Source organism: Urocitellus parryii, chromosome 3, assembly GCF_045843805.1.
Source record: "Urocitellus parryii isolate mUroPar1 chromosome 3, mUroPar1.hap1, whole genome shotgun sequence".
Classification (NCBI taxonomy): domain Eukaryota; kingdom Metazoa; phylum Chordata; class Mammalia; order Rodentia; family Sciuridae; genus Urocitellus; species Urocitellus parryii.
In genome coordinates this window covers 204477342-204500964 of record NC_135533.1, presented here as the reverse complement: position 1 = coordinate 204500964, position 23623 = coordinate 204477342, and the positions used below count along the sequence as shown (strand labels likewise).

At 58.9% G+C, this 23623-nt stretch overlaps 1 protein-coding gene across 2 annotated transcripts; it reads left to right on the top strand.

Annotated features, from left to right (window-relative positions):
- The first annotated feature begins 3564 nt into the window (after positions 1-3564).
- Positions 3565-22400, top strand: B3gnt3 (UDP-GlcNAc:betaGal beta-1,3-N-acetylglucosaminyltransferase 3). Of its 2 annotated transcripts, none has more exons than XM_026390038.2 (4): positions 3565-3649; positions 17327-17386; positions 18978-19622; positions 20988-22400. In XM_026390038.2, exons 3-4 carry the CDS (start codon positions 19050-19052, stop codon positions 21537-21539), a joined length of 1125 nt encoding a protein of 374 aa, XP_026245823.1. In that variant the 5' UTR covers positions 3565-3649; positions 17327-17386; positions 18978-19049; the 3' UTR covers positions 21540-22400. The 2 variants fall into 2 exon arrangements, with proteins under 2 accessions (XP_026245823.1, XP_026245824.1); XM_026390039.2 differs by having other exon boundaries at positions 3571-3649; positions 19003-19622.
- The last annotated feature ends 1223 nt before the right edge of the window (positions 22401-23623 follow it).

Here is a 23623-nt window from a genome sequence, read left to right as displayed (position 1 = left end):
AGCCGGGCCGCCCCCGCCCCCCCCCAGGCCAGACTCTGGAGAGGAGCCCCCGCCAGCCCAGCTGAGCCGAGACCGGCCTCCTCCCGCCAACGCCCCGGGTCCTGGCCTTTTAATGTTCTTCGAATAAACACTTTATTTTCTAACAAAATAAAAAAGGAGACCTTATCCTGCTCCAGAGTGTCGCCTTCATACAGTCGGAGTGGCGAGGGACAGGGCTGCAGGGGTGTGGCCTGGCGTTTCTAGGGTATCTCGCCCCACACCTTGCACTTTGCTTATCCTATAAGCTTTCGAGGGACAAAAGCCAGACCCAGGGCCCATGGGCTCAGAACTGGGCTAGTGGGAGGGACAAGGACTACAGGAGCCCAGATTGGGGCACCCAGAGCTCTTCCCAAGGAGTTAAGAAAATGTCCTGGGGAGGGTCTTCGTAAATGGGGCTTTGACGTTTGAGCAGGAGTTTATAAGACGGGCGGGCACCCCAGGCAGAGTTTGAGCTCCATGGGAAAGCGATTTTTAGTCAATCCGTGAACATTAATTGATCTCCGGGGTGGGCCAGGCAAGGGGCGCAGCTGTAAGCAAGACAAAGTTCTTGGAAGCTGAAAGACTTGGGAGTAGAGGCCTGGGTCCAGAGCGACACGGCCATCACTGACTTTGACTGAGCGGCTTGAGCCTAGGGGTCCTCATCGGCAGCCCCTTCATGGTGGCCTCGGGGAGCTGAGTACACAGAGTGCCAGGGGGCAGGGAGCAGAGTGGCCTAGTGGGGCCCGGGGTAGATGTGGTAACCGACAGTGCCGGGGAGCAGGTCTGAGCTCAGCAGATGGTCCTGGGTCCTGACAGGCACCTGGGGACCGTCACTCAGTCTGACCCTGAGGGATCCTACAACCTGAGAGGAACCAAGCCTGCACCAAATGGAGTTTCAGAAACAGGAAACAGGAAGCAGGATGTGGCTTGAGACTTGCCCTGCACTTTTTGATCCTCCTTCCTTGTCTGAAGAGGAGGGGGATGGCTGGCTATGCCAGGGCGGGGAGGCGCTTCCCCATCTTGCAAGCTCCTACTCACACCTCAAAACCCCATTTATAATATCCCCTCCCGTCCTCCTGCCCTGGGTTTCTTCATATGTTAAAAAAAAAAGAGGGGAACCCTGGAGCTGGGGCACCTTCCTGACTTCACAGTGGGTTGGGGGGAGGGGAGGGAGCCATAGCCCCACAGAAGGTCAAAGCCCGGAGCTGCTGTCTGAATGCCACCATCTGCTGCCACCTCCAACACACTGGCTTATCGAGGCTTGGGTTCCGGCCCATCTGATAAGCGGCAGGGACATGGTACCTCATGCTGCCTTGAATTTGTTTTCCTGGGTCCTGAGCAAGGCCGGGCACCTTTTAAAACACAGGAGGCATTTTTCTTGGGAGTACCGCCTAATTGCCCTGCCCTGCTTGTGTGACACGCGCCTATCTCAGGAGGTGCGTCCCAACAGAGCGGGCAGGGACCCATTAAACTGGCCAGCCCCAGAGGGCGTGGTGTCATTCAGCTGTTTACGACTCTCTGGTCTCCCCCGTTTGGGTGGCTCCCAATCTCTGCTCTGCCACAGTGACCAGTCGCACGGTGCTCCGTCAAGTCCCCTGGTGGGCTTGTGTGTACCTGTCTCGACTGAGGCGAGCCAGGCCTGCGTCACACACCTGTGAGCCCAGCGACTTAGGAGCTGAGGCAAGAGGGTCCCGACTCCAGGTCAGCCCCGTCAACCTGGGGAGACCCCGTCTCAGAATTGAGAACATCTTTAAAAGGGCTGGAGATGCGGCTCAGTGGCGGAGTGCCCCCAGGCTCCGTCCCCGTACTAAAAATAAACAAATAAACTGAAATTCACAACAGAAAATTGACCGTGAACTTGCCCGGCAGCGGCAGCGTCTCCCTCTAGGACACGTTCATCTCCCAAAGGAGGCCCCCACCGCATTGGCAGGCCCCTGAGTTCTGTCTCCCGACTCATCCGTTCTGGACGTCTCATGGCAAGGGAGTCACACCCCTGTGGCCTTTTGGGCCTGGTTTTTGTCACACAGCGTCATGATTTCAAGTTTCATCGTTGTTGTGACCTTCCCCTATGTGGATGGACCAGCTCCTTTATTCCTCCGCCCTGAGATGGACACACTGGTCCTCTGGCCACTGTAAATGGTGCTGCCCTGACCTTGGGCACAAGGATCTGCTGGAACACCTATTCTGGATTCACCTGGAATTGTCGCTGGGAGCGGCGGCACTGGAAGAAGGTGGACTCTCACGGGGGAGAGAGACCTACCCCATCTCTCTTTTTCATCTTTTTTTTTTGAGCCCAGGAGCGGTTAACCACCGGGCCACACCCCCAACCCTTTTTATTTTGCTGAAGAGTCTTGCTAAGTTGCTGAACTTGGGATGGCTTTGAACTTGGGATCCTCCTGCCTCAGCCTCCGCAGCCCCTGGGATTCCCGGCATGCCTCACCACGGCAGGCTACTCACTCCCTGCTTTTGATCCCAGATCTCTGACTTTTGTGTCCAGGGTCCCCTGGACACACCTGTTTGGAAGGGCCAGGATTTGGGTGTCTACCCTAGAGGCAGCAGGGGACAGGGTTCTGAAGACTCAGCCTGCTTCCTCTGCTTACAGTGGTTCTGCACGTTTCGGGGACAACCCAGGAAAGGGCCCCTTTCGGGTGAAGGTGGGGAATAGGCAGGGACCTCCCACAGGAAAGAATGTGACAGGTCCTTCCTGGGGCCCCATGGGGTGTCCACAAGCTCCTAACCGAAGTCCAAGTGTTTATCTCTGCAAGGAAGGTGTGTATCTGGAGCCCCTGATGTCCTGGGGCCCCTATGGGGCAGCCACAGGTGACACCATCTCTCTTTGCAATCACTTTGCGCCAAGCAGAGTTCACTCCCCAGCTCTCTCCCAGCTCTGTCCCAGCTCTGTCCCAGCCAGGCCCCTCACCCTTTCTCTCAGGAAGCAATGGAGATGGGAAGACGCAGGATGAATGGAGCCTACATACACCTGGACCCTCACCCCCCAGCTCCTGATCCCAACATTCCAAGCCTAGAAACTTCTACAGACCCTCGAGGCAGCAGGGGACAGGGTTCGAATCCTCCCCAAACCCAGCCCCCCCATCCCAAATCTGACTTTCCACTTCCAGAACCTTTTTGAATGTCAAGCCCGCAACCTCCGGAAGTCCGGGGGAGGAGGTGCGAGGGACAGGTTTCTGGGGCTTCTGGAAGCTTCCAACCCTCTGCAGAGACCCTGGAGCCCTGGGTCCAGCCTGCCTCCCAGCTCATCATTTCTTCATGGAGCACACGTTGGGCCAGCGCTGCGCGGGGCCCTGAGCCAAGGGACTGCGCGGCGCGGCGGCCACCTCCAGCAGCGGGGAGCCACCTCCCTGGCCGCGCAGGACCCAGGTGGGCTCCAGGGCGCGGGAGGAGCGGAGAGGCCCCAGCGTCCGGCGCTGGCCCGGGCCGCGGGGGAAGGGGCGTGTCGGGGGCGTGTCGGGGGCGTGTCGGGGGCGGGGCCACCCGGAGACTCCGCGCGGCCCGGAGACGCGGCTCGCAGGCAGCAGCGGGAAGGAGCGAGGCCGGAGGCGGGGGCTCCGCCAGGTGAGAGCCCTTCTCCGCTCCAGGGGAGGAGGGCAGGGCCCGGACGGTCGCCTGGCGGGTAAGTGTTAGGGACCCTGAGGACCTGGCCCTCCCGGGAGTGGGCACCGGGAGGAGGCAAGGAGGGTCCCAGGGAGCCCCTAGCAAGTCCCTGAAGATGTGGCGACGTCCTGGAGCCCCGAGTCGCAGGAACTCGGCTGGCCCCGCCCATCGGCAGCATCGATCCCGGCGATTCTAAGGCCACCTGTGGCCTTGGCCGCGGAGGAAAGCCTCCCGAACCCCGGGGACCCCCGCTCCCGCCTCCTGCCAGGGCTGGGCGGCCCTCCCGGAGGTGCGGCTGGCACTCAGCCCGCGTCCACCCGGTCGCTGTTCCAGTTGTGGCGATTGTTAGCCCTCTGAGGGTGGCTGTCCGGGAACTGTCCCCCAGCTCCTGAGGGCGCTGCTTGTCGTTTCTGGCGGGAACCGCGGTTGATCCCCGACCTCTTCTGGCTGCTCGGGAGCTGGGCCACCTTCGGGAACGTGAGGTGTCCCGGGGTTCCTTCAGGTCCCGGCTCTGCCAGCCACTGCTCTGTGGCTCGGTAAAGTTGTCCCTGGTCGCCTGGCCTCAGTTTCTCCTCCTTGAGGTGAGACAGTGACCCGGATTTGAGGAGGGCGCCTGACTGCTCAGCCAGGAAGGGAATCTCTATTGTGGGGTGTCCTGCTGGCCACGGGGGACTCTTGGACACGTGACTTTAAGCCTGTGAGCCTCAGTTTCCCTCTGGGTTAAGTGGGTCTCCTGGCCGGCGCCCTGTGGAGGAGGGTGGAAAAGTACTGTGGCCGCTCAGGGGGCAATGAGCCGTCACATGATCATGCTAATAATAATTATGGGGTCACCCTTCTGACCAACTTCCCTTCAGAGGCTTTTTTTGTGAGTGTGGCCACATTTTTAGATGTGGAAACTGAGACACGCCCCCCCCCAGCGGGAGGACACCCTCCTCTGTAGTTCAGATCCGAGGTTCAGGTCCCCTGGGAGCTGCCTCAATGCGGGCTCTGGGGCCAGCCCTGGGCGGCCAGCCCTTCCTGATGCCTAGCAGTTCCCAAGGCCACCACCACAGGAGAAGGTGTGGCCCCTGAGTTGGACAGTTGGACAGCTGGGCCCCCACCTGGCTTAGATGAGCAGGTCCTGTTTGCCCAGCTGCGACGCCCTTCCTCTCCCCTCCCTCACTCCCAAGGTGTGGCAGGTTCTGTCCGTTGCTCTGGCTCTGGGGAACCAGGAGAAGGGGCCTTGGAGCCTGTGAGCTCAGAGAACCCCCATAAGCCTGCTCAGAGGCACAGCTGGGTCGACCCAAGAGGAACTGGGAAAGTCTAAGTGACTTCTCCTCTTGCCACCAGCCTCTGAGGTCCAGAGCAGGGAAGGGACTTGTCTGGGGCCACCCCATGAGCCAGGGAGAGGTCCAGAACAATCTCTGCCTGGTGGGATTCTGGTGTGGCTTGATCACCTCCCGTGACGGGGAGCTCATTATCGACAGAGCAAATTAAAGGAAACGCCGTCAGGTGGTGGTGGGAGGCCGCCTCGGCCTCCACCCAGCCTCCCCTAGATGAGTTGATGGTGCTGTGCCTCATTTTCCCTCTCGATACAAAAGGGTCTAATCCAGCCCTGCCGTCCTGTGAGGTCAGGTGTAGACAGGCAGATGGTGGCCAGACGTGGACACTCACGTGAGCTCTAATCTTGATCACACAGCTCTGTGACCGTTGGTTTGGTATTTATCTTTTGGTGATAGTAGCACGACTTATTGCAGCACCATAGGACACTGCCCAGCCTGAAGGTGTGGGGGTCCAGGAAGTCCCCAGAAGTGGGGCCCATGAGACATCAGTGTCCCCCATCTGCCCTGGGACACAGGAAGGGTTAAGCTGGGAAGCCCAGCCCACCTTCTAAGGGGAGGTCCCCCGCCCTAGCCAGGGAGCCCAGGTGAGCCCTGCTGGGGTTGCCTCACGCTGGATCCATCCCCGGCCCCCGGGCAGTTTCCCCAGAGAGGGACGACAGCTCTCTAAATGAATCACTGTGACGGCAACTGCCTTGATGGGGTTTGAGCCTTGACCTGGAAACCAGGAAGCCAAGGTCTAAAGGGTGATGTCCCCCACCCTTTCCACGCCCAGGTATTCGCCCAGAGCACTGGGCACAGTCGACATGGAGCCCTGGGGCAGCACATGGTTTTATGAAGCAGCTCTGGCTACAGTGAGCCTGTCTAAGGAATTATCTTTACTGGGAGTTTTCTTCTTTCTTTTCTGTTTGTAAAAGTGACTCCCGTTCTTCATAAAAAGGGGCTCGCCCATGCCCATCCTCAAGGGTAGAGCAAGCCGGGACCAACAGGCCAGGAGCCGCCCCAGTCTCTGTGGGCTGTGTGACCTCAGGCAGTTGAGCACCTTCTCTGTGCCCATCTTGTCCACCAAGACCCCCTGGAAGGCCCAGAGGGAGGCACTGGGGCTCCTTCAGAGGCGGGAAGAGTTGCTTCCCCCTGGAGTCCAGCTCCAGGACTGTGCTGCCTTTCTCCCCCCAGTGCGCACCTGAGTTCCATGAGTCTGGGGGCTGTTCTGTTATCCGGGCTGAGTCCCCCAAACCTAGACCCAGCTATGGGACACCCAGGAGGAGGTCAGCACTTGTTCCAAGAGTCAGGGCTTCATGTAGGTCACAACAGTGGCTGCTGTTGATATTAACATCCTGGTGGCCCTTCACAGACATGTCCCTTACGAGAAAGGTCACCATGCGGAGCTGGCGCGTGGCCCTTGTGCACACAAAGGGGGTTCTTCTAATTGCTTCTGTCACCCTTGACCCCTCACTGGTGTGAGAATGTTCCAGAACATTCTGAGAAAGTCCTCAGAAGGTTCCACGCCCCCATTCAAATCCCAGCCGAGGGCTGGTGAACGAGCAGAAGCTGTCACTGATATGGATAGAATGCTCCAACCTGCTGCGGCTGGGACCTGGCTAGCAGCTGCCACCATCCCCCTGGAAGATTCCGGGGTCCAGGAGACCCAGCTACCTGTCCTGGGCCCCACAGGTGGTCAGTGGGCTGCCAGGGGCCACCATGGCTACTTCAGGACCCAATCTTCCTGATAGGGAAACAGATCGGCTGGGGCTGGGGCTGAGCTGGGGCTGGGGCTGGGGCTGGGGCTGGGGCTGGGGCTGGGGCTGGGGCTGGGGCTGGGCTACTCCCCTCCCAAAGCTGGAGTTGGGCTGGGGTAAAGCGCAGGTGGGACAGGCTTGGAGAAGGTTCCAGGACTCTGAGACTCAGTTTCTCATCTGGAAAGTGGAAGCGTCATGAGGGGGTGGAGGCCCCCAAGTTGGGGTCAGGCAGGGGGCCCTTGGGGTCAAGGGTGGGCATAGGTCAGAGGGGGCGGGGCCTGGGCTGTGGGAGTAGGCGGGGCTTGCCTCCCGTGCAACCTTCAACCCCTCCTGTCACTTGGCCTCCTGTTGAGGGGGACAGAAGTGCCTGGAGCGACACCTACCCAGGACAAGCACTCAGGATGGCCATCACCTGGGTTGATGGCAAAGGACATGAGGCTGCTGTGCTGCCACAGCGGCGGCGGCGGCGGCGGCGGCGGCGGGGGGGGGGGGTGGTTTCCCAAAATGAATTCAGCTGGGTGGTTGGCACTTCTGTTATCTCGGGGCTTGTTAATATTCAGTGGCTCATGAATATTCAGTGCTCCGTGGACAACGCCTCATGAATATTTAGAGATCACAAACATCTGGTGCCTGGGGACTGTCGAGGGGCCTGTCTCTCTTCATCCCAGGTACATAGTGTGCACGAAGGTGCCCAGGGGTCCCACAGGCAGCCCCGACTCAACACGGACAGACTTTGGGGCCGTGATTCTCTGGCCACGCTGCGTCCTCGGGTGTCCTCCCTGCCCTGGGGGGAGCGAGTCTGCGGTCATCTAAAGTCAACAGGACCTTGTGCGTAGTTTCTATGCAAACACTGCACCTTTACAGAAGGCGCTGGAGCGTCCCGGACTTAGGGAGCCACAGCCATCCTGGACGTGGACCTGCTGAGGACTGGTGGGGTCAGGGCGCCTCCTGTAGGACACACTCCCGGGACCCGCCTCCCTGAGCTGCCCATTTCCTGCAGAAGATTTGGAGCCGGGACCTGCCCTTCAGGTCCACCTGGACCCCCCCCCCCCACTTTTTGGTTTGTTTCTTCTGTTTTCTTTTATGTTTGTGTTTTTGGTAAACATGGGGTGACTTTTTTCTTCCGAGGGAGGGTCCAGGGATTGAGCCCAGGGGAGCTTAACCACTGAGCCTCATCCCAGCCCCTTTTTATTTCTTATTTAGAGACAGGGTCTCCTGAGTTGCTCAGGCCCTTGCTAAGTTGCTGAGGCTGGACTTTGAACTCTGGATCCTCCTCTCTCAGCCTCTGCAGCTGCAGGGGATTATTATTGCTGTTTCCGCTGTTTTCTTTATGGTGCTGGGAGGGAGCCCAGGGTCTCCCTGCACAAGGCTCTTACCACCAGGCACACCCCAGCCCAGGTTCTTCTTTTCCTCATGCTGAGGCTGGAACCCAGGACCTTGTACATGACGTGTGTCCCCTCAAGCTACAGATCTATCCATTTTCTGAGGCTGAACACTGGTGGAAGGGGAGGGTGAGGATGAAGTGAGACGAGAGAAAATGACCTGGTGCGTGCTAGGTAGGAACCTAGCCATAGAGGACGAAGCACCCAGTCCCCTCTGGGGCTCCAGGCTGGCTGGGAGACCGACAGAAGATCAGCAAGTCAGCTTCCGGTGACTTCTGGTTGAAATGGTTCAGAGAAGGTGTGGGGTGGGTGGTTTACATAGAAGTCAGAACTTTGCTGAGGTGACATTTGAGCTATGACTTGAAGATTAAAGAGAACCGGGTAGGCAGGGGCTAGAGGGAAAGGAGTCCCAGGTGGAAGCAGCAGCACGTGCAAAGGCCCTGGGGCAGCATGGAGCTTAGATGCTTAAAGGTTGCTCAGGAAGTCAGTGTGGCTGGAGCTGGTGGGCAGGGCAGAGGTTGTGGGCGCTGAGATGACCACATTCAGCAGCCACACCCCCAGGGGAGGCTCCTGGGTCTTGGCTAGTGAATAGAAGTAGCTTTTCTGTGTGTGCTGAAGGAAGCAGACTCTGAGCTGGGCAAAGCAGCACTGGTGCATGAAGACAAACAGCCTGGGGGAAGCTGACTGGTCTGGTCATGTGGGACAGATAAGGGTCCTGGAGTGTCATCCCGGATGTCACTGCTGTGGCCTTGTCCTCTGTGAGTCCCCTCCTCTCACCTGGGGCTCCCCAGGCCAGGCCTGTCCTTTGCAAGCCTGAAGGGCCTCGGGCTGTGCTGGTCCACCTACTGTCTCCCGCCCCGGGCTGGGTTTCCGCTGCATCTCTGCGTCCGAGTGAGAGACTCGAGGCTTCTCCAGTTCTGTTCCCTCGTGCTTTCTTATCCACCCCCACATCCAGGTTCCAACACTTCCTGAGCCCGCCCACTTGTATCCCGCCAACCTGCCCCTTTTCCCAGACCCAAGCGCTTCTACCTAGATGCCGCCCTGCCCTCTCCTCCTGCTCTGATTACCCTTGCCCCTTGGTGGCCACAGGTCTCCTCTCCTGCTCACACACCCTCCATGGCTCCCTATCACCAGGGGGAGGAGAGGAAGGATGTCCACGCGCTTCTGCCCTTGTCAATGCTCTATTCCTCAAATCGCTCCATACAACTTCACTCCACAGGTTTGTTTTTTTTTAATATTTATTTTTTTAGTTTTAGGTGGACACAATATCTTTTATTTTTATGTGGTGCTGAGAATCGAACCCAGTGCCCCACGCATGCTAGGCGGGCGCTCTGCCACTTGAGCCACAATCCCCAGCCCCTCCACAGGTTCTTAACCAAGGAAATGGCAGTCCCCGAGGCTGGGCACTGCAATCAACATGACCCGCTCACAGCAAACCCTTCTAGATTAGTCTAAGCTCTGCAAACACTTGATCAAGATAGTCTCCCGACAGAAGGTCCCTCTGTGTGCTAAGCTCCAAAGTCGCAAGCCTTAGGCTCCAAGTCCAGCAGACGCACACTCACTGGGAACAACGGAGGCAGGCTTCTCCTGGGGTGGAGTGGGCGGCCGGTTGAGGAGGGGGTGGCTGGGAGAAGTTGCGGCTCTCACCGGGTCCAGACTAGGCGGCAGAGTGTGAGGGTGGAGAGGGTCACACAGAGGATCAGTGTGATGACAAGTGACGGGATGTCAGGTCCTGCTCAGGCTCTTGGGCTCTGTTATTTATAGTACATTTGGGGGCTTTTGACCCCCCTTTCTATCCTTACAGGCTACCACCGTGGAACAGGAGGTTCTCCGGTGACATCATTCACCCTGGGGACAGCAACATCTGGTCTGGTGGTCCCCACCCTGATCTTCTGCCTTTGCCTCTTATCAGGCGAGGTCAGCTGGACTCTGTTTATCAGGGTGAGGGGAAGTGACTTCTCCGAGCCACACTGGGGGCCCTGGGCTGTGCCTGGTGAACTGCAGGTTTCCAACTGGAGCTTTCAAAATGGAGTGGCTCAGGCCTCAGGCCCCCCGCAGCCCCGTCGCCTCCCGCGTGGAACATGAGGTTCTTCCCGCTCGGCCCGGTTCTGCTTTCTGACTCCAGGCTGGTCCAGGAACCTCCTGTCTCCTCCACGTCCCCCTCCAGCACCCTAGGCCTGTGCCCACCTCGGGGCTCTGCGCATACTGTGCCCTCTGCCTTGGGTGACCTTTCCCCAGGGCCCGGCCCGGGTGGTTCCGCAGTGTCCTTCGGAGTCACCCTGGTGCCCGCTCAGTCAGGTCCCCTGCTGCTTCCTCTTCCCCCTACAGCATTCATAAAAGCTGCCTCTGGTTACTAGGTCACAGGGCAGAGCGGGTGGCCCCAGAACCCAGTGGACAGTAGGTGCTCAGTAGGTGCTCCACGGCCCGGCAGCCAGGGCGTCAGGTAAGACTTGGGCTCGTGTGTGCCACAGGTTCGCGGGCCGCCCACGCGGGGGTGGGCAGTGCAGCGTGGGTGCCCCTGTGTCCCCAGGCTTTCTGTCCCTCCATGTTTGGTGTCACCCACGACACAGCTCCTTGTGACTGGCTCTGGAAGGCAGTTGTGGGGGGTGGGGGGCAGGCCCCTCTCAGAGTTCTGGCTTCTGAGCTTGCTCCATGCTGACCCTCAGTGTCCCCAGCTGTAAGTGGGGGCTTCTGAGGGGACCAAAGGAGCCAGGACCATGACCTGACTGTTTTTGAGGCCACCACCATGCAGCTGAAATGGGCCAAGCCCTTGAAGGTAGCTAAGGGCCTTGTCCCTTTTTTCCCCCCCACACACACACCTGGTGGGGTCTCGCCATCTCTGGGTTAGGAACCCCCGGGGTGAACTGAGGGCCAAACAGGACCTGGCGGCTTCCGGATGGAGTTAAAATCTGATGCCAAGTTCTCTTTCCCGCTGGGAAGGGGGCCAGGTGAGGTCTGGGGGGTCCTGGGGTCTCCCCAGGCACTCTTTTTTTGTACTGGGGATAGAACTCAGGGGTGCCTAACCACTGCGCCACGTCCTTAGCCCTTCTTATATTTTATTCACTTTTTGTGTGTGTGGTGCTGGGGGTTGAACCCAGGGCCTTGAGCACCTAAGGCAAGCACTCTGCCAGCTGAGCCCCAGCCCCAGCCCCTATATTTTGCTTAGAGACAGGGTCTCCCTGAGTTGCTTAGGGCCTCGCTAAATTACAGAGGCTGACCTCGAGTTTAACCTCCTCCTGCTTCAGCCTCCCAAGCTGCTGGGTTCACAGGCGGAGCCACGGCCCGGCTTCCCAGCGTTTCCCTTGAACGTTGTGTCCTCCCTGCAGTGGGGTCCTGGGTTTAGCTGGAAGCACAGATTAGGGCTCATCCCGGTTCCTGGCGCACCTCCTAACACCTTAGGAATCTTTGCAGCCCCAGGGCCTTGTATGCTAATGAGGCAGCTGGCCGCAGCCCCAGGGTAGCTCCTGGAGGGACAATGGTCACCAGAAAGACCTGGAGCAGGATTAGAGGGCTGGGACTGTCGGCCCCACCCCAGCCTCCAGGGAGGGGAGGGGGCTGGCGGGGAGTTGATTGGCCGATGGTGCTGCCAATCATACCTGTGCGAGGAGGCCGGGGGGGGGGGGAAAACCGCCCTGGGAGGGTGGGAAAGCCCGCCCCCTTCTCCGGCCCCTCGGGCTGCGCCGTCTCTGCACCCCCGACCCCCGCTGCCCCGTGAGCTCTGTGGCCTACTCCATCAAATTAACGGGACCCAAAGAAGGGGTCTGGGAGCCCCGATTTCCAACTAGTGGGTGAGAAACCCTGGAAACCCACCTGGGGCTGATGGTGGGCACTGGAAGTGGGGGGAGGGGACAGTCTTGGGGACTGAGCCTCAACCTGTGGGATCTGTCGGGACTGCAGGTACCTGGTTGTCCGAACTGGATTGACTTACAGGACCCCAGCTGGCGTCCCCCAGGGCATCCACAGCTTGCTTGGTGGGTACGGGAAGGTCCCCAGGTACACACACATCTGACTGGGGGGGGGGCGTCCAGGGTGGTGACAAGCACCCAGCACGTGCTTGTGGAACGAAGGAGTGATCTTCGGGTGTGTTCTGAGGTAGGGGCTTCTAGGAAAGGCTGCTGGCCCCAGGATCTTGGGGACCACAGACTGGAACCCGGGCCTCGAGGGGCTGCCCACCAACACCCAGCCCTGTGCCCCTCCTCCAGGAAGCCGACCCTGGCCCCCAGGCAACCCCGCGCCCCGTGTCTCCCAGGGCAGCCGTGGGGTCCGACCCCGCTGATTGCAAGACCTCTGCGGATGGGTGGGTACCGCCCGGGCACAGCCCAGTGTGGTGCCCAGTGGGAGTTCCTGGACCAACCCGCGAATGTGCCCTGGTCCAGCCTCCTACTGAGAGGAGCCCGGAGGTGCCTGCTCCCTCCAGTCAGGCCGGATCGGAAGATCCATTCTTCCGGGTGTGAAGTCTTAAGGGATCTGAGTTCAGTGGGTGCCTTGGTGAATGAGAAAAACAGGATCCAGTTTGCATTAATGGGCGTCTAGGGGACCCTAGGGGACAGGAAGGGAACGGAGAACCCGGCCCCTCCCACTCCCGCTCAGACCCAGCGCCCGCCGCACCTGCTGGGCGAATGGGGATCTGTGAGTTTTGTGATGGGATCTGCCAGGATCTACCAGGGTAGCCCCCAGAATCCCTCCAGTTAGAGAAAACAACCCGGAGGAGAAAAAGAGGCGCCAACAAAGATTAAGCAAAAAGTTCTGGGCGGGGGCTGCAGCTCGGCTCTGCTTGCCTGGCACGGGGGGGGGGGGGGGGGGGGCACACGGGAGGCGGGCGCTGGGTTTGACCCTCGGCTGCATCAAAAGAAAATAAAGGCATTCTAAGCCTTTACAATAGGCATTTATGGAATCCGTTAAAGCCAAGTAGCTGTGCCCGAAGGTTCCATTTCCCCTGGATGCCCAGCCCCAGTTTCGGAACTGTCCCTCCTTTTCCTTCCTCCTGCCCCTCCCCCTCCCCGGGGTTTTGTGGCTGCTGCTGTTTGGGGGCTTTGTCGTGGTCGTTGTCTTGGTTTGGTTTAGGTTTTTTCTGGTGCTGGGGATGGAACCAAGGTCTCAGTACTGACCCCTGAGCCGTGCACCTGGCCCCTCACTTTGAATTCTCTCTTCTGGGTGATCTGTTGGTTTTGATGGAAGTTTCTCAAGCTGTCAAGTATGGAGTTGGGGTGGGTGTTGTGCTGGAGCAGGCTATAATAGTGCAGGATGTTACGCAATGTCCCTGTCTCTAGCCAGAAGGTCCCCAGAAGGCCCCTGCCCGCCCCCCAAGTCATGGCAACTGAGATATCTCCAAGCCAGGCCAGGTGGTGGCGCGTGCCTGTGTCCCCGTGACTCAGGAGGCTGAGACTGAGGCCTTGGAGGCTCAAGAAGGATCCCTTGAGCCCAGAAGTTTGAGACCAGCCCGGCAACATACTGAGATCTGGCTCAAACAAACTTTTTTTAATTAATTGATTTTTTTAAGAAAATGTCCCCATGCAGTTGGATGCAGCTGTCCATGCAACTCGGGAGACTGAAGCTGGAGAATCACAAGTTCAAGGCCAGCCTAGGCAACTGAGCAAGGGTCTGTCTCAAAATAAAAATATAAAAGGGCTGGGGATGGAGCTCAATGGTAGAGCCCTCCTGGGTTCAATCCCTAAAACCACATGCGCGTGCGTGCATACACACACACACACACACACACACAAATGTCCCCAGGCAGGTGTCCCTTGGGACTAAGTTACTCTGTTAAGAATTAAGCCAGGCGCAGTGGTGCCCACCTGTAATCCCAGCGGCTTGGGAGGCTGAGGCAGGAGGATCGAAAGTTCAAAGCCAGCCTCAGCAATTTAGTGAGGCCCTAAGCAACTCGGTGAGACCCTGTCTCTAAATAAAATATAAAAAAGGACGGGGATGTGGCTCAGTGATTAAGGATCCCCCAAAAAAGAGAGAGAGAGATTGGCTTACATTGTAAGCTGCAGATGGGGCAGGGCCTCACCCCACAAACTTCTCAAAAGTCCTGAATGTCCTATTTCTACCCACTGGATCTCATGCCCTAAAATTAGGTTCATGACTCACCCTCTTCCCTACCATCCGAGCCCCCTGGCTGCTGGGGTATCTAGGAGATGCCCTAGCTTCCTTCATTTGATTTCCTCTTTGGTGATTTGGTCTTTCTGTGGAGGCTCAGGATGTGGCTGGGAGACCGTCTCCATTGTGAAATTGAAATCTCCTTCAGCATTCAACTCTTTGACTTTTTGGATCTCCTGAACCTATCTTCCAGAGGCTGAGCCCCCAGGGCTGGCGCCCAGCTTTCCTGAAGGGCCCTCAGCTGCTCAGCCCATTCCTACCTCAGGGCCTTTGCACCCGCTATTCCCTCCCAGGTGGCCACCATGCTGGCTTTTCCTTGCGTTTCATTCCTCTCTCAGCCCAGATGTCAACCAGACCTTAAAATCAAACAGCTCAAGACCCCATCTCCTCCTAGGATATTGTGAAATACATTTGGTCTTTCTCCCATTCCCTAGAATACAATTCCTAAAATCCAGGGAATCTCCCAGAGAGTGTGCCTTTGTATGCTAATGAGGTGAGTGGTGGCAGCAGCCCTGAGGTAGCCTCTCAAGTAGGGGCTGGTCACCCAGACAGAATGAGGAAGCTGGGGACCTTCATCCCTACCCCCAACCTCAGGGCAGAGGGGCTAAGGCTTGAGTTGGGCCGTGGGCAAGAGTCTCGGCAGCCCTGCCTGGGGGTGAGCCTCCGGAACCCCGAGGGACAGATTCCAGAGCTTCAGGTGGGGACGGGTGGAGGTTCCCGAGAACGGCACACCCAGGGAGCTCCTGCCCTTCCCAGGGTGCCTGGCACCGGGAGCCTGTCCATCCCCGTCCTCCGGGACACCCTGCCCTCCCCCCAGGACAGCGCGTTCATGTCCCCTGGGTTCTGGGAGTGGCAACCTGAAGGGGCCCTTCAGTCCTGCAGCTCCAAAATCGGGGGGGGGGGGGGTTCCTTCTGGAACCCCCCGGAGAACTGAGACCCGTCCGACCTCCAGCCCTGGAGCGGCCTCCTCTGCCCCCTAAGGAAGGAGCCTGCGGCTGCAGCCTGCGGAGGAGGAAGAGGAGGAGGAGGAGGAGGCGGCCCTGCAGCCCCCGCCGGGTCGGCTCTTCCTCTGGTCTAAGCGGGTCTCGGATCAGAGCACCGAGCGCAGGGACTTGGACGACCTCTGACCCCCGACCAGCCCGCAGGGAAGGGAGGACCCCGCTGTCCCTCCTTCCTCTGGGTGACTGCCCTGTGGCAGAGCTGGTTGGATGGCCAGGTCACTGTGTCACTTCCCTCTGTTTGGGTTCCTTGGTGGACATGGTCCTCCCTGGGTTCCCCATTAGCCTCTCTGGCAGACCAGGGGCAAGGCCGTCCCTGGTGACACAGGGGACCTGGGTTTCTGCTCCTGCTCCGCTGCCTCGGCTCTTGGCCACACTCCACCTTCCCGCAGCTGCTCAGCCTGGGGTGGTGGCCGCTCAGGACCCCCGGGGTCTGTGCACACCTGGTCCCGTCCCTTCTGTGCCCAGTTTTACGTGTGACTCTGTCTTGATTTGGGAGCTCGACTCCAGGCTCCGCTGTGGCTCTGTTTCTATTTTCATTTTTACTTGGTGCCGAGGATCGAACCAGGCCTCACGGGCCAGGCCAGCGCTCCTCCGCCGAGCCCCGACCCCAGCCCCATTTTGTCTTTTCCTTAGAGACAGGGTCCCACTGAGTGGCTCAGGGCCTCGCTGTTGCTGAGGCTGGCTTTGAGCTGGCGATCCTCCTGCCTCAGCCTCCGGACGGCTGCGATGACGGCGTGCACGGCCGCACCTGGCAAAAGAGCTGGAGCTGGGCAAGGTGCACACCTGTCCTCACAGCGACTCCAGGAAGCTGAGGCAGGACGACGAAGGTTCGAGGCCAGGCCCGGGATCTTCCACAGGGCGGAGGCTGGCAGTCTGGGGTCAGGGCTCCACGTGGGCAGGTGCCTCTCGAGCAAACTGGCCAGACCCCAGGAAGGGCCGGGACCCCGACTGCAGCCAGAAGCCCAGAGAACACCCCCTGGGGCTGGGGCTGGGGCTGGGCATGGGGCGCCAGCTTGGGGCAGAGCCTTGGCCTGTGGGGTCTGAGCCACCTGGGGGGAGAGACTCAGAACAGAACTGGGTTAGAGGAAGCTGCGCAGGTGTCCACTGCAGAGCTGACCGCCTGGCGGCTGGTGAGAAGTCCCCACCCGTCGTGGGTTGCAGCAGTGACGCGGTGTGTGCCCAGCCAGGAACCAAGCCTGAGCTGCTTCTCTACTCCCCCCCGAGTCTTCCTCTCCCGTGGCCTTGGTTGAGTTAGTTACTTGCTGTTCGCCACCCTCCAGGGTGTGGGCCCCACAGTAGCGGGACCCATGTGTCCCCCACGCCTATCCACCCATGCGTCCCCAGCTCCTGGTGTACTAGAGGAGCCCAGGCCATGAACAGATGTGGTGCATTATCCTGAGAATCGGGGTCTTTTCCAGGGGCTGTGGCGACCCAACGTTCTTTCATTCATTAGTCCCACGTTTATTGAGCACCTACTATGCACGTAGAGGCTGGGGATAAAAATGGGAAAACACGTTATGGTGGGGAAATGGTCAAGGAAAAAAAACCCTTTAAAAAGTTTCATTATGTATTTTAGGCGGTGACTAGTGCTAGAGAAAAAAGTAGTAGTAAGATGAATACAGATCCGAATAGTTAGTGAGAGGGCATGTCCCACCCACAAAGGTCTTCCTGGGAAGGTGACAGTTGTGCAATGACAGGAAGGAGTTGAGCTGCTTGGGATTAGCGGGTGGGGGAAGAGCAATCCAGACAGAGTGAAGAGACTGTCCAAAGGTCCTGAGGCAGGACCACGCCCGGTGTGTGGGAGGAGAAACTGTCCATGTTACTTTGAGTAGGGTTGATGCTTCTTATTTCTATTGAGGCTCAGAGACAGCAAGCTGCTTTCCCAAGGTCACACAGTGGAGAATCTGAGCCCTGTTTTGGGGGCTGCACATGTCTGTCTGGCCCAGGAGACCTTGGCCAGGCCGAGAGGAACATGTTGGGAAATGGCCTCGTGGGTCGGCAAGGGAAGCCCTGTCCCCGGTTTCCATGCTAAGTTGTTACCCAAGATAGAAACAGGAAGCTATTCTCTGCCTTGCTCCCAGCCTGTAGCTGGGAGGGGGGTTACTTGGGGTTAAAGAGGCCTGACAGGACCCTCTGACCACCCTGTACTCTTCCAGGTGCCGTTGGGGAGACAGAAGAGACCCCAGCTCAGCACAGGCACCCCAAGACAGTCCAAGGTGAGTACGCTCAGACGTTCATTCAACAAACACTCAAGTGCCACTATGTGCAGGTGGCTGGTGCCCTTCGTGGCCACACAACCCTGTGAGCTGGGGGCTGCTTGGAGGTCCCCTCTACATCCGAGGAGACCCAAGGCCCAGGGAATGAGAGGCCCAGCCAGGGTGTAGAGCATTAACTTCAAACCCGGAAGTTGGGCCCTAAAGTGTGCTCTCCGAGACTGCCAGGCTCCGGGTCTCCCTGGGGCCAGTGTGTATTTGCTGAATAGAAAAGTCCTGCCTGGGTCTCATCTGGTCCTGTCATGCTCCACCAGAAAGTAGATCCTCAAGTCAAGGCTGGAGAACAGCACAGACCCACCTCACCCAACAAAAGGGTTTTGCAGGTGCCCGGGGAGGCCTGGGGGAGGAATGTGAAAGGGAGATGGTGGGCTCTGCCCGGATGCGTGGAGGGAAATTTACAGGAGGAAGGATCATGACAGCGGGGTTTTGAAGGCTACATACAAGTTCACCAGAGAGACACTGAGTGGACTCACTTTTTATCTGTGAATTCAGTAAACGCAGTCCCTTCCTCCCCGGGTGTCTGCCTCATTCTGGGTGATGCCAAAGCCACAAGCTGCCTCCATACTGGGAAAGATGGAGCCAGACATGGACACCGCCAGGAAATCAGGACCCGGCCAGGGAGGGAGAGAAGGACTAGAGACAAAAGGGAGAACCAGGACCCTTACAGAGGGACCAAGGAGGGCTGGCTGGAGAAAGGGCCATTCGGGATGGGTCTTGAGGCATCCGTAGGAGGTTGCCAGGGAAGGTGGCTTTGTTTGAGACTTGCTGTGTTTGAAGGATCTAAGCAGAGCCAGGGCCTGTGGTCAGGTTAGAGGACCATCAAAAACAGGAAGAATGGCCAGGCACAGTGCCCACCCCCCCCTATAATCCCAGCAGCTCAGGAGGCTGAGGCAGGAGGATTGTGAGTTCAAAGCCAGCCTCAGCAACTTATCGAGGCTCTAAGCAACTCAGTGAGACCCTGTCTCTAAATAAAAAATAAAAAGGGGGCTGGGGTTGTGGCTCAGTGGTAGAGCACTTGCCTAGCACGTGTGAGGCCCTGGGTTCGATTCTCAGCCCTGCATCTAAATAATAATTTGAAAAAGGTATTTTGTCCATCTACAACTAAAAAAAAGGGGGGGGCTGGGGATGTGGTTAAGCATTTCTGGGTTCAAGCCCCAGTACCAAAAAAAAAAGAAAGAAAAGGAAAGAGAAAGTAAAAAAGAAACCGGACGAATGGTGACTGTTGTAACCAGAAGCTCAAAGCTTCCTGGTGGGGAGGAGGAAAGGCTCTCAGCGGCCTCCTCTGTTATAAAGCGCTTCGGCTGGGATGTGGCTCAGTGGGTGGAGCGCTCCTCCCTCATGCACCAGGCCCGGGGCTCAGCCCCCAGCACCACAAGATCTAAAGGGTGGCTCGCCTCCCCCGGTGGCTCTTTGGTGCTCTCTGAAGCAGGAACATGGGGAGCACCCGGCTGGGGCTGAGTGAGATATTCTGGACGGGATCAGCCTGGGGGGGGACTGGAAAAACCAGGTGGCTGGGGGTCCCTGGCGGTGGTAGCCCTCCAGGCCGTCCTTCTCCACAGGAGCCCTCGGCGGCCTGCTCCTGGGACCCCGGGCCGGGCTGGCCAGGATGAGGTGTCCGCGCCCCCGGCGGCCCGACCTGGGCCTGGTCCTGGCCGTGGCCACCTTCGCCGTCCTGGTCCTCTTCAGCCTGCACGTGTCCACGCCGCCCAGCTGCCTGCTGCCCGAGAAGCCCCTGGGGACCCCCGAGGTCCTCCCCTGGCCCTCGCCGCCCGCGCGTCCCCGCCCCGCCCCGTGCCTCGCCAACGCCTCCGCCGCCGCGCACCCCGATTTTGCGGGGCAGCCGCGGCACGTGCGCGACTTCCTGCTGTACCGCCACTGTCGCAGCTTCCCGCTGCTGCAGGACGCATCACCCGACAAGTGCGCGCAGCCCGTGTTCCTGCTCCTGGCCATCAAGTCGTCGCCCAGCAACTACGAGCGCCGGGAGCTGGTGCGGCGCACGTGGGGACAGGAGCGCCAGGTGCGGGGCGCGCAGCTGCGGCGCCTCTTCCTCGTGGGCAGCGCCGGCCACCAGCACGAGGCCCGCAAGGTCAACCGGCTGCTGGAGCTGGAGGCGAGGACGCACGGCGACATCCTGCAGTGGGACTTCCACGACTCCTTCTTCAACCTCACGCTCAAGCAGGTGGGCGCGACCGGGCGCAGGCACAGGGCACAGGGGACCAGAAACTCCCCCTCATCCCTCTCCTGCCCCTCCTCTGACCTCGCTGTCCTTTTAGTGACCTGCTCCTCCCCTGGGTGACTGGGAGGAAGGGCAGAGGGATTAAGATGACCTGCAGAGATCTGCTGGGATGACACTGGTTCAAATCCAGCCTCTGCCTCTTGGTTGCTGTTTGGCCTTGGGGGGCTTCATTTGCCTCTCTGTGCCTTTGTTTTCCAGACCTGGGAAATGGGATGTGAATTAGACCTGCCCACCTCTGAGGGCCGCTCTGGGGACTACATGAGACAGTATTAGTAAGGCACCTTGGGATGGGATGTCACTCAGGGGTAGAGCACTTGCCTGGCATGACTGAAGCCCTGGGTTCTATCCCCAGCATCACAAAACCAACAAAACCTTAAGGCACTTCAACAGGCAGCTGGTGCTCAGCTAAGCTTGGCAGTGACAGGGGCTCCCTCTCATTTATTTGTGCTGGCTCTATCTCCCCACGAGGCTGGGTCTGTGTCTCAATCCTGGCACATAGTAGGTGCTCAATGAGGACATTTGGATGGACAAGAACCCAGCCCAGGGCAGCAGGAAGAGCAAAGCCAAGTGGAGACACATTAGGGGACCATTAGGAGACAGCACAGGGGCACGCAGGCCTGGATCCAAGGCTTCTGGTGGCTCTTACTCCAAGTGTCACCTTGCTCAATGCCCTGTCTGTTCCCTTACCAGGATTGAGGAGCACACCTGTCTCCTAAGGTCACATTTTGAGGCACCAGGGATTGAACCCTGGGGTGCTTAACGCTGAACCACATCCTCAGCCCTTTTTGTATTTTGTTTAGAGACAGAGCCTCACCAACTCACTTAGGGCCTCGCTAAGTTTCAGAGGCTGGCCTTGAACTTGAGATCCTTCTGCTCAAACCTCCCAAGTAGCTGGGATTTCTTAAAGCATAAGTGCAATAAATTTTGCCTTGACAAGCATGCACCTAGCGCTAGTGACATGCTGGCCCCATATTGGGTGCTGGGGAGATGGAGTAGAAAGGAAAGACACTGTCCCACCCTGAGGGAGCCCAGAGACCAGTGGGAGAGGTGGGTGTCAACTAGTAGTCACATGAGTAAGTATAGGGCTCAGCCAAGTGGAGTTAAAAGGAATCACAATAAATATAAATGGCACAATTTTCAGGACATCTTGATTCTTTACAAAGCTCCACCAACTCCCGAAGCAGGTGCCATAATGAGGCCTGGGGAAAGTTGGGAACTGAGGCCCAGGTCACCCCAGAGAGTGGCAGTAACAGGCTAGCCCTGTTGAGTGACTCCAGCCCTCAAGCCCACGCCCCTCCTGCTCTGCAGGTGCTGTTCCTCGAGTGGCAAAAGACAAGGTGCACCGACGCCAGCTTCGTGCTCAACGGGGACGATGACGTTTTTGCACACACCGACAACATGGTCACCTACCTGCAGGGCCTTGACCCCGACCAACACCTCTTCGTGGGGCATCTGATCCAGAACGTGGGCCCCATCCGGGTTTCCTGGAGCAAGTACTACGTGCCCCAGGTGGTGACGCGGGAGGAGCGCTACCCTCCTTACTGCGGGGGAGGTGGCTTCCTGCTGTCTCGCTTCACCGCTGCTGCCCTGCGCAGGGCTGCCCCCGCCCTGGACCTCTTCCCCATTGACGACGTCTTCCTGGGCATGTGCCTGGAGCGTGAGGGGCTGAAGCCCACTTCGCACAGCGGCATCCGCACGGCTGGGGTGCAAGCCCCGTCCACCCGCCTGTCCTCCTTTGACCCCTGCTTCTACCGGGAGCTGCTGCTGGTCCACCGCTTCCTGCCCTACGAGATGCTGCTCATGTGGGATGCGCTGAGCCAGCCCGACTTCACCTGCGGCAAGCGGGCACAGGTCTTCTAAGGTCACCTCAAGGTCCCCCGCCACTGAGCTCCTGTCTCCACTTGAACAAAAACGAAGGATCCCTTCCTCCTGGGAAGCAGGAGGAGAGGAATTGGTCTTCCCAGGGCAGCTGAGCATAGAGGAGCCCTGGGGTCTAAGGAGTGAATATGCTGCCCAGCGAACTCCTACACACCCTTCAAAACCCTCGGGGTCTGTGCTGCAGAGTTCCCTCTCCGGACGGGAGCTAACCCAGGCAAAGTGACCGGCACCTTTCCATGGTGTCTGATGACGGGAAGCCCCTCTGCCAGGGTTCCAGCTGTGGATGCCTCCGGTCCCCTGGGTGAAGGCCCCACTTCCCAGTTCTGACCTGAATCACAGACTGGACTGACACAACCCCTCCTTCCAAGTGGTGCTCTGGTCATTTCGTGGTAGATGGTTCCAGCCACAGTTCAAGGCCATCCAGGGGCCCCGTGTCCACTGCAGTGGGAAGCAGCGGTCAGCCTGGGCCGGTGGCCCTACTCCTAATGCCTCTGTGGGCTTCAGGCCCCTGGGTTAATGAGAGACCGGCCACGGAGGCTGGGGACCGGCCCGCCCTGCCTCGCCTGTGGCATCGAGTGACATTGGAGGGACACAGCTGTCCGCGGAAGGCTGTGGGAGCTCAGAGTGGCTCCGGGTCCCCAGCAGGGCTTCGTCCCCACACCTGCATCCCCCCAAGAGCTCAGGGAACGGCTCAGAGTGAGGCCAACTTGCACCCACCCACTGCCCAGGGAAGGGGTGACAGGTCCCCAGGTGGCCCAGTGTGTTTTATAGGTGAGAGGGTCCACGAGAGCTGGTGACTCCCTGCTGCCCCCAGGCCCCATGGGGATGAGGCAGCTGGGCAGAGTGTCCTCAGGGAATAAAGCATTTTGTGGAAACCTGGAGATCGATTTATTTTTTAAAGTAGCTGTTTCTAAGTGTCAAGGAGAGCCTGGTCCACATCTGTCTCTTCAAGCCTCATTGCAGGAGGAAGTACCCGTGGCGGCAGTGTGTGGTTGAGGTGGGGGCAGAGGGCTTCTGTCAGGCATATGGACCTCACCCCAGCCCCGCTCACACGCCCTCTGTGGCTCCCTATTGCCCCCAGCTCACATCTGCCAAGGCTGATTCATGCTGAGGGTTTTCAGGACCTGGAGTGAAAGGCGGTGGGTGGCACTGCTCCTGACGGGTGGGACATTAGACCCCCTTCTGAATCCTGTGGGGCCACCATCCAGCCCCGCCCGGTTCACTTCTCCTCCCGCCAGGACAATGGCTGTGCATCTCCAACCCTCCTCTCCTCCCCCAAGTACCTACTGGGCGCCTACTGTGTGCCTCACAGCCTGCCGGGTGCTCCTCCGGCCTCCTGGGGGAAGGGTCCCGTAGGGACCCACCTTGTAGCAAAAAAGCAAACCTGGAAAAGACTGAACAGGCAGGCACCAGAGAGGTGACGGCTTGGAGACCCAAAACCAGGTGACAGGACCCAGCATGTGGGGACATCCAGGCCACAACTGCCCCCCCCCCGTCCCTGCTCACACTCACACCCCCTCTCTGGCTCCCCATTGCCCCACGGCTGCCCTGCAGTCCTGGGCCGCATCCTCCTCCTCCCACAGGGATTCATGTCGCCTAGGAGCTCGGAATGCGGCCTTATCTGGAAAGAGGATCTTCACAGATGGAATTAAGGTAAACATTGAGGGCTGTATTAGGGTGGCCTCTAAACCCAGCAGGGGTGTTTGAAAGACGCCCACAGAGCAGAAGGTCACGTGATGATGGAGGAGAGGTGGCCACAAACCGAGACACTAAGGATTTCAGGAGTTACCAGGAGAAAGGCCGGGAATTCTCTCGCAGGGCCTCTAACCCTGCAACACCTAGCCTCCAGACGAGCGGCCTCCAAACTGAGAATCAATTCCTGTGGTTTAAGTCATCCAATTTGTGGTCCTTGGTGACAGCAGCCCTGGACACTAGGTAAATGGGTCACTGAGCCAAATGCTTCACTAGTCTTACGTAAGGGTCCTATCATACAATCCGCCACCCAGGGTGGAGGGAGGGTGTGTGAGAGGAACGCTCAGAGCTGGAGTAATCAATGTCCACTCTGA

What these genes read in the sequence shown, in the direction of transcription:
- B3gnt3 (XM_026390038.2), top strand. Translation starts at nt 19,050, where the DNA reads ATGAGGTGTCCGCGCCCCCGGCGGCCCGACCTGGGCCTGGTCCTGGCC. An exon ending in TCAACCTCACGCTCAAGCAG is followed by an intron (nt 19,623 to 20,987) that starts GTGGGCGCGACC and finishes CCTGCTCTGCAG; the next exon opens with GTGCTGTTCCTCGAGTGGCA.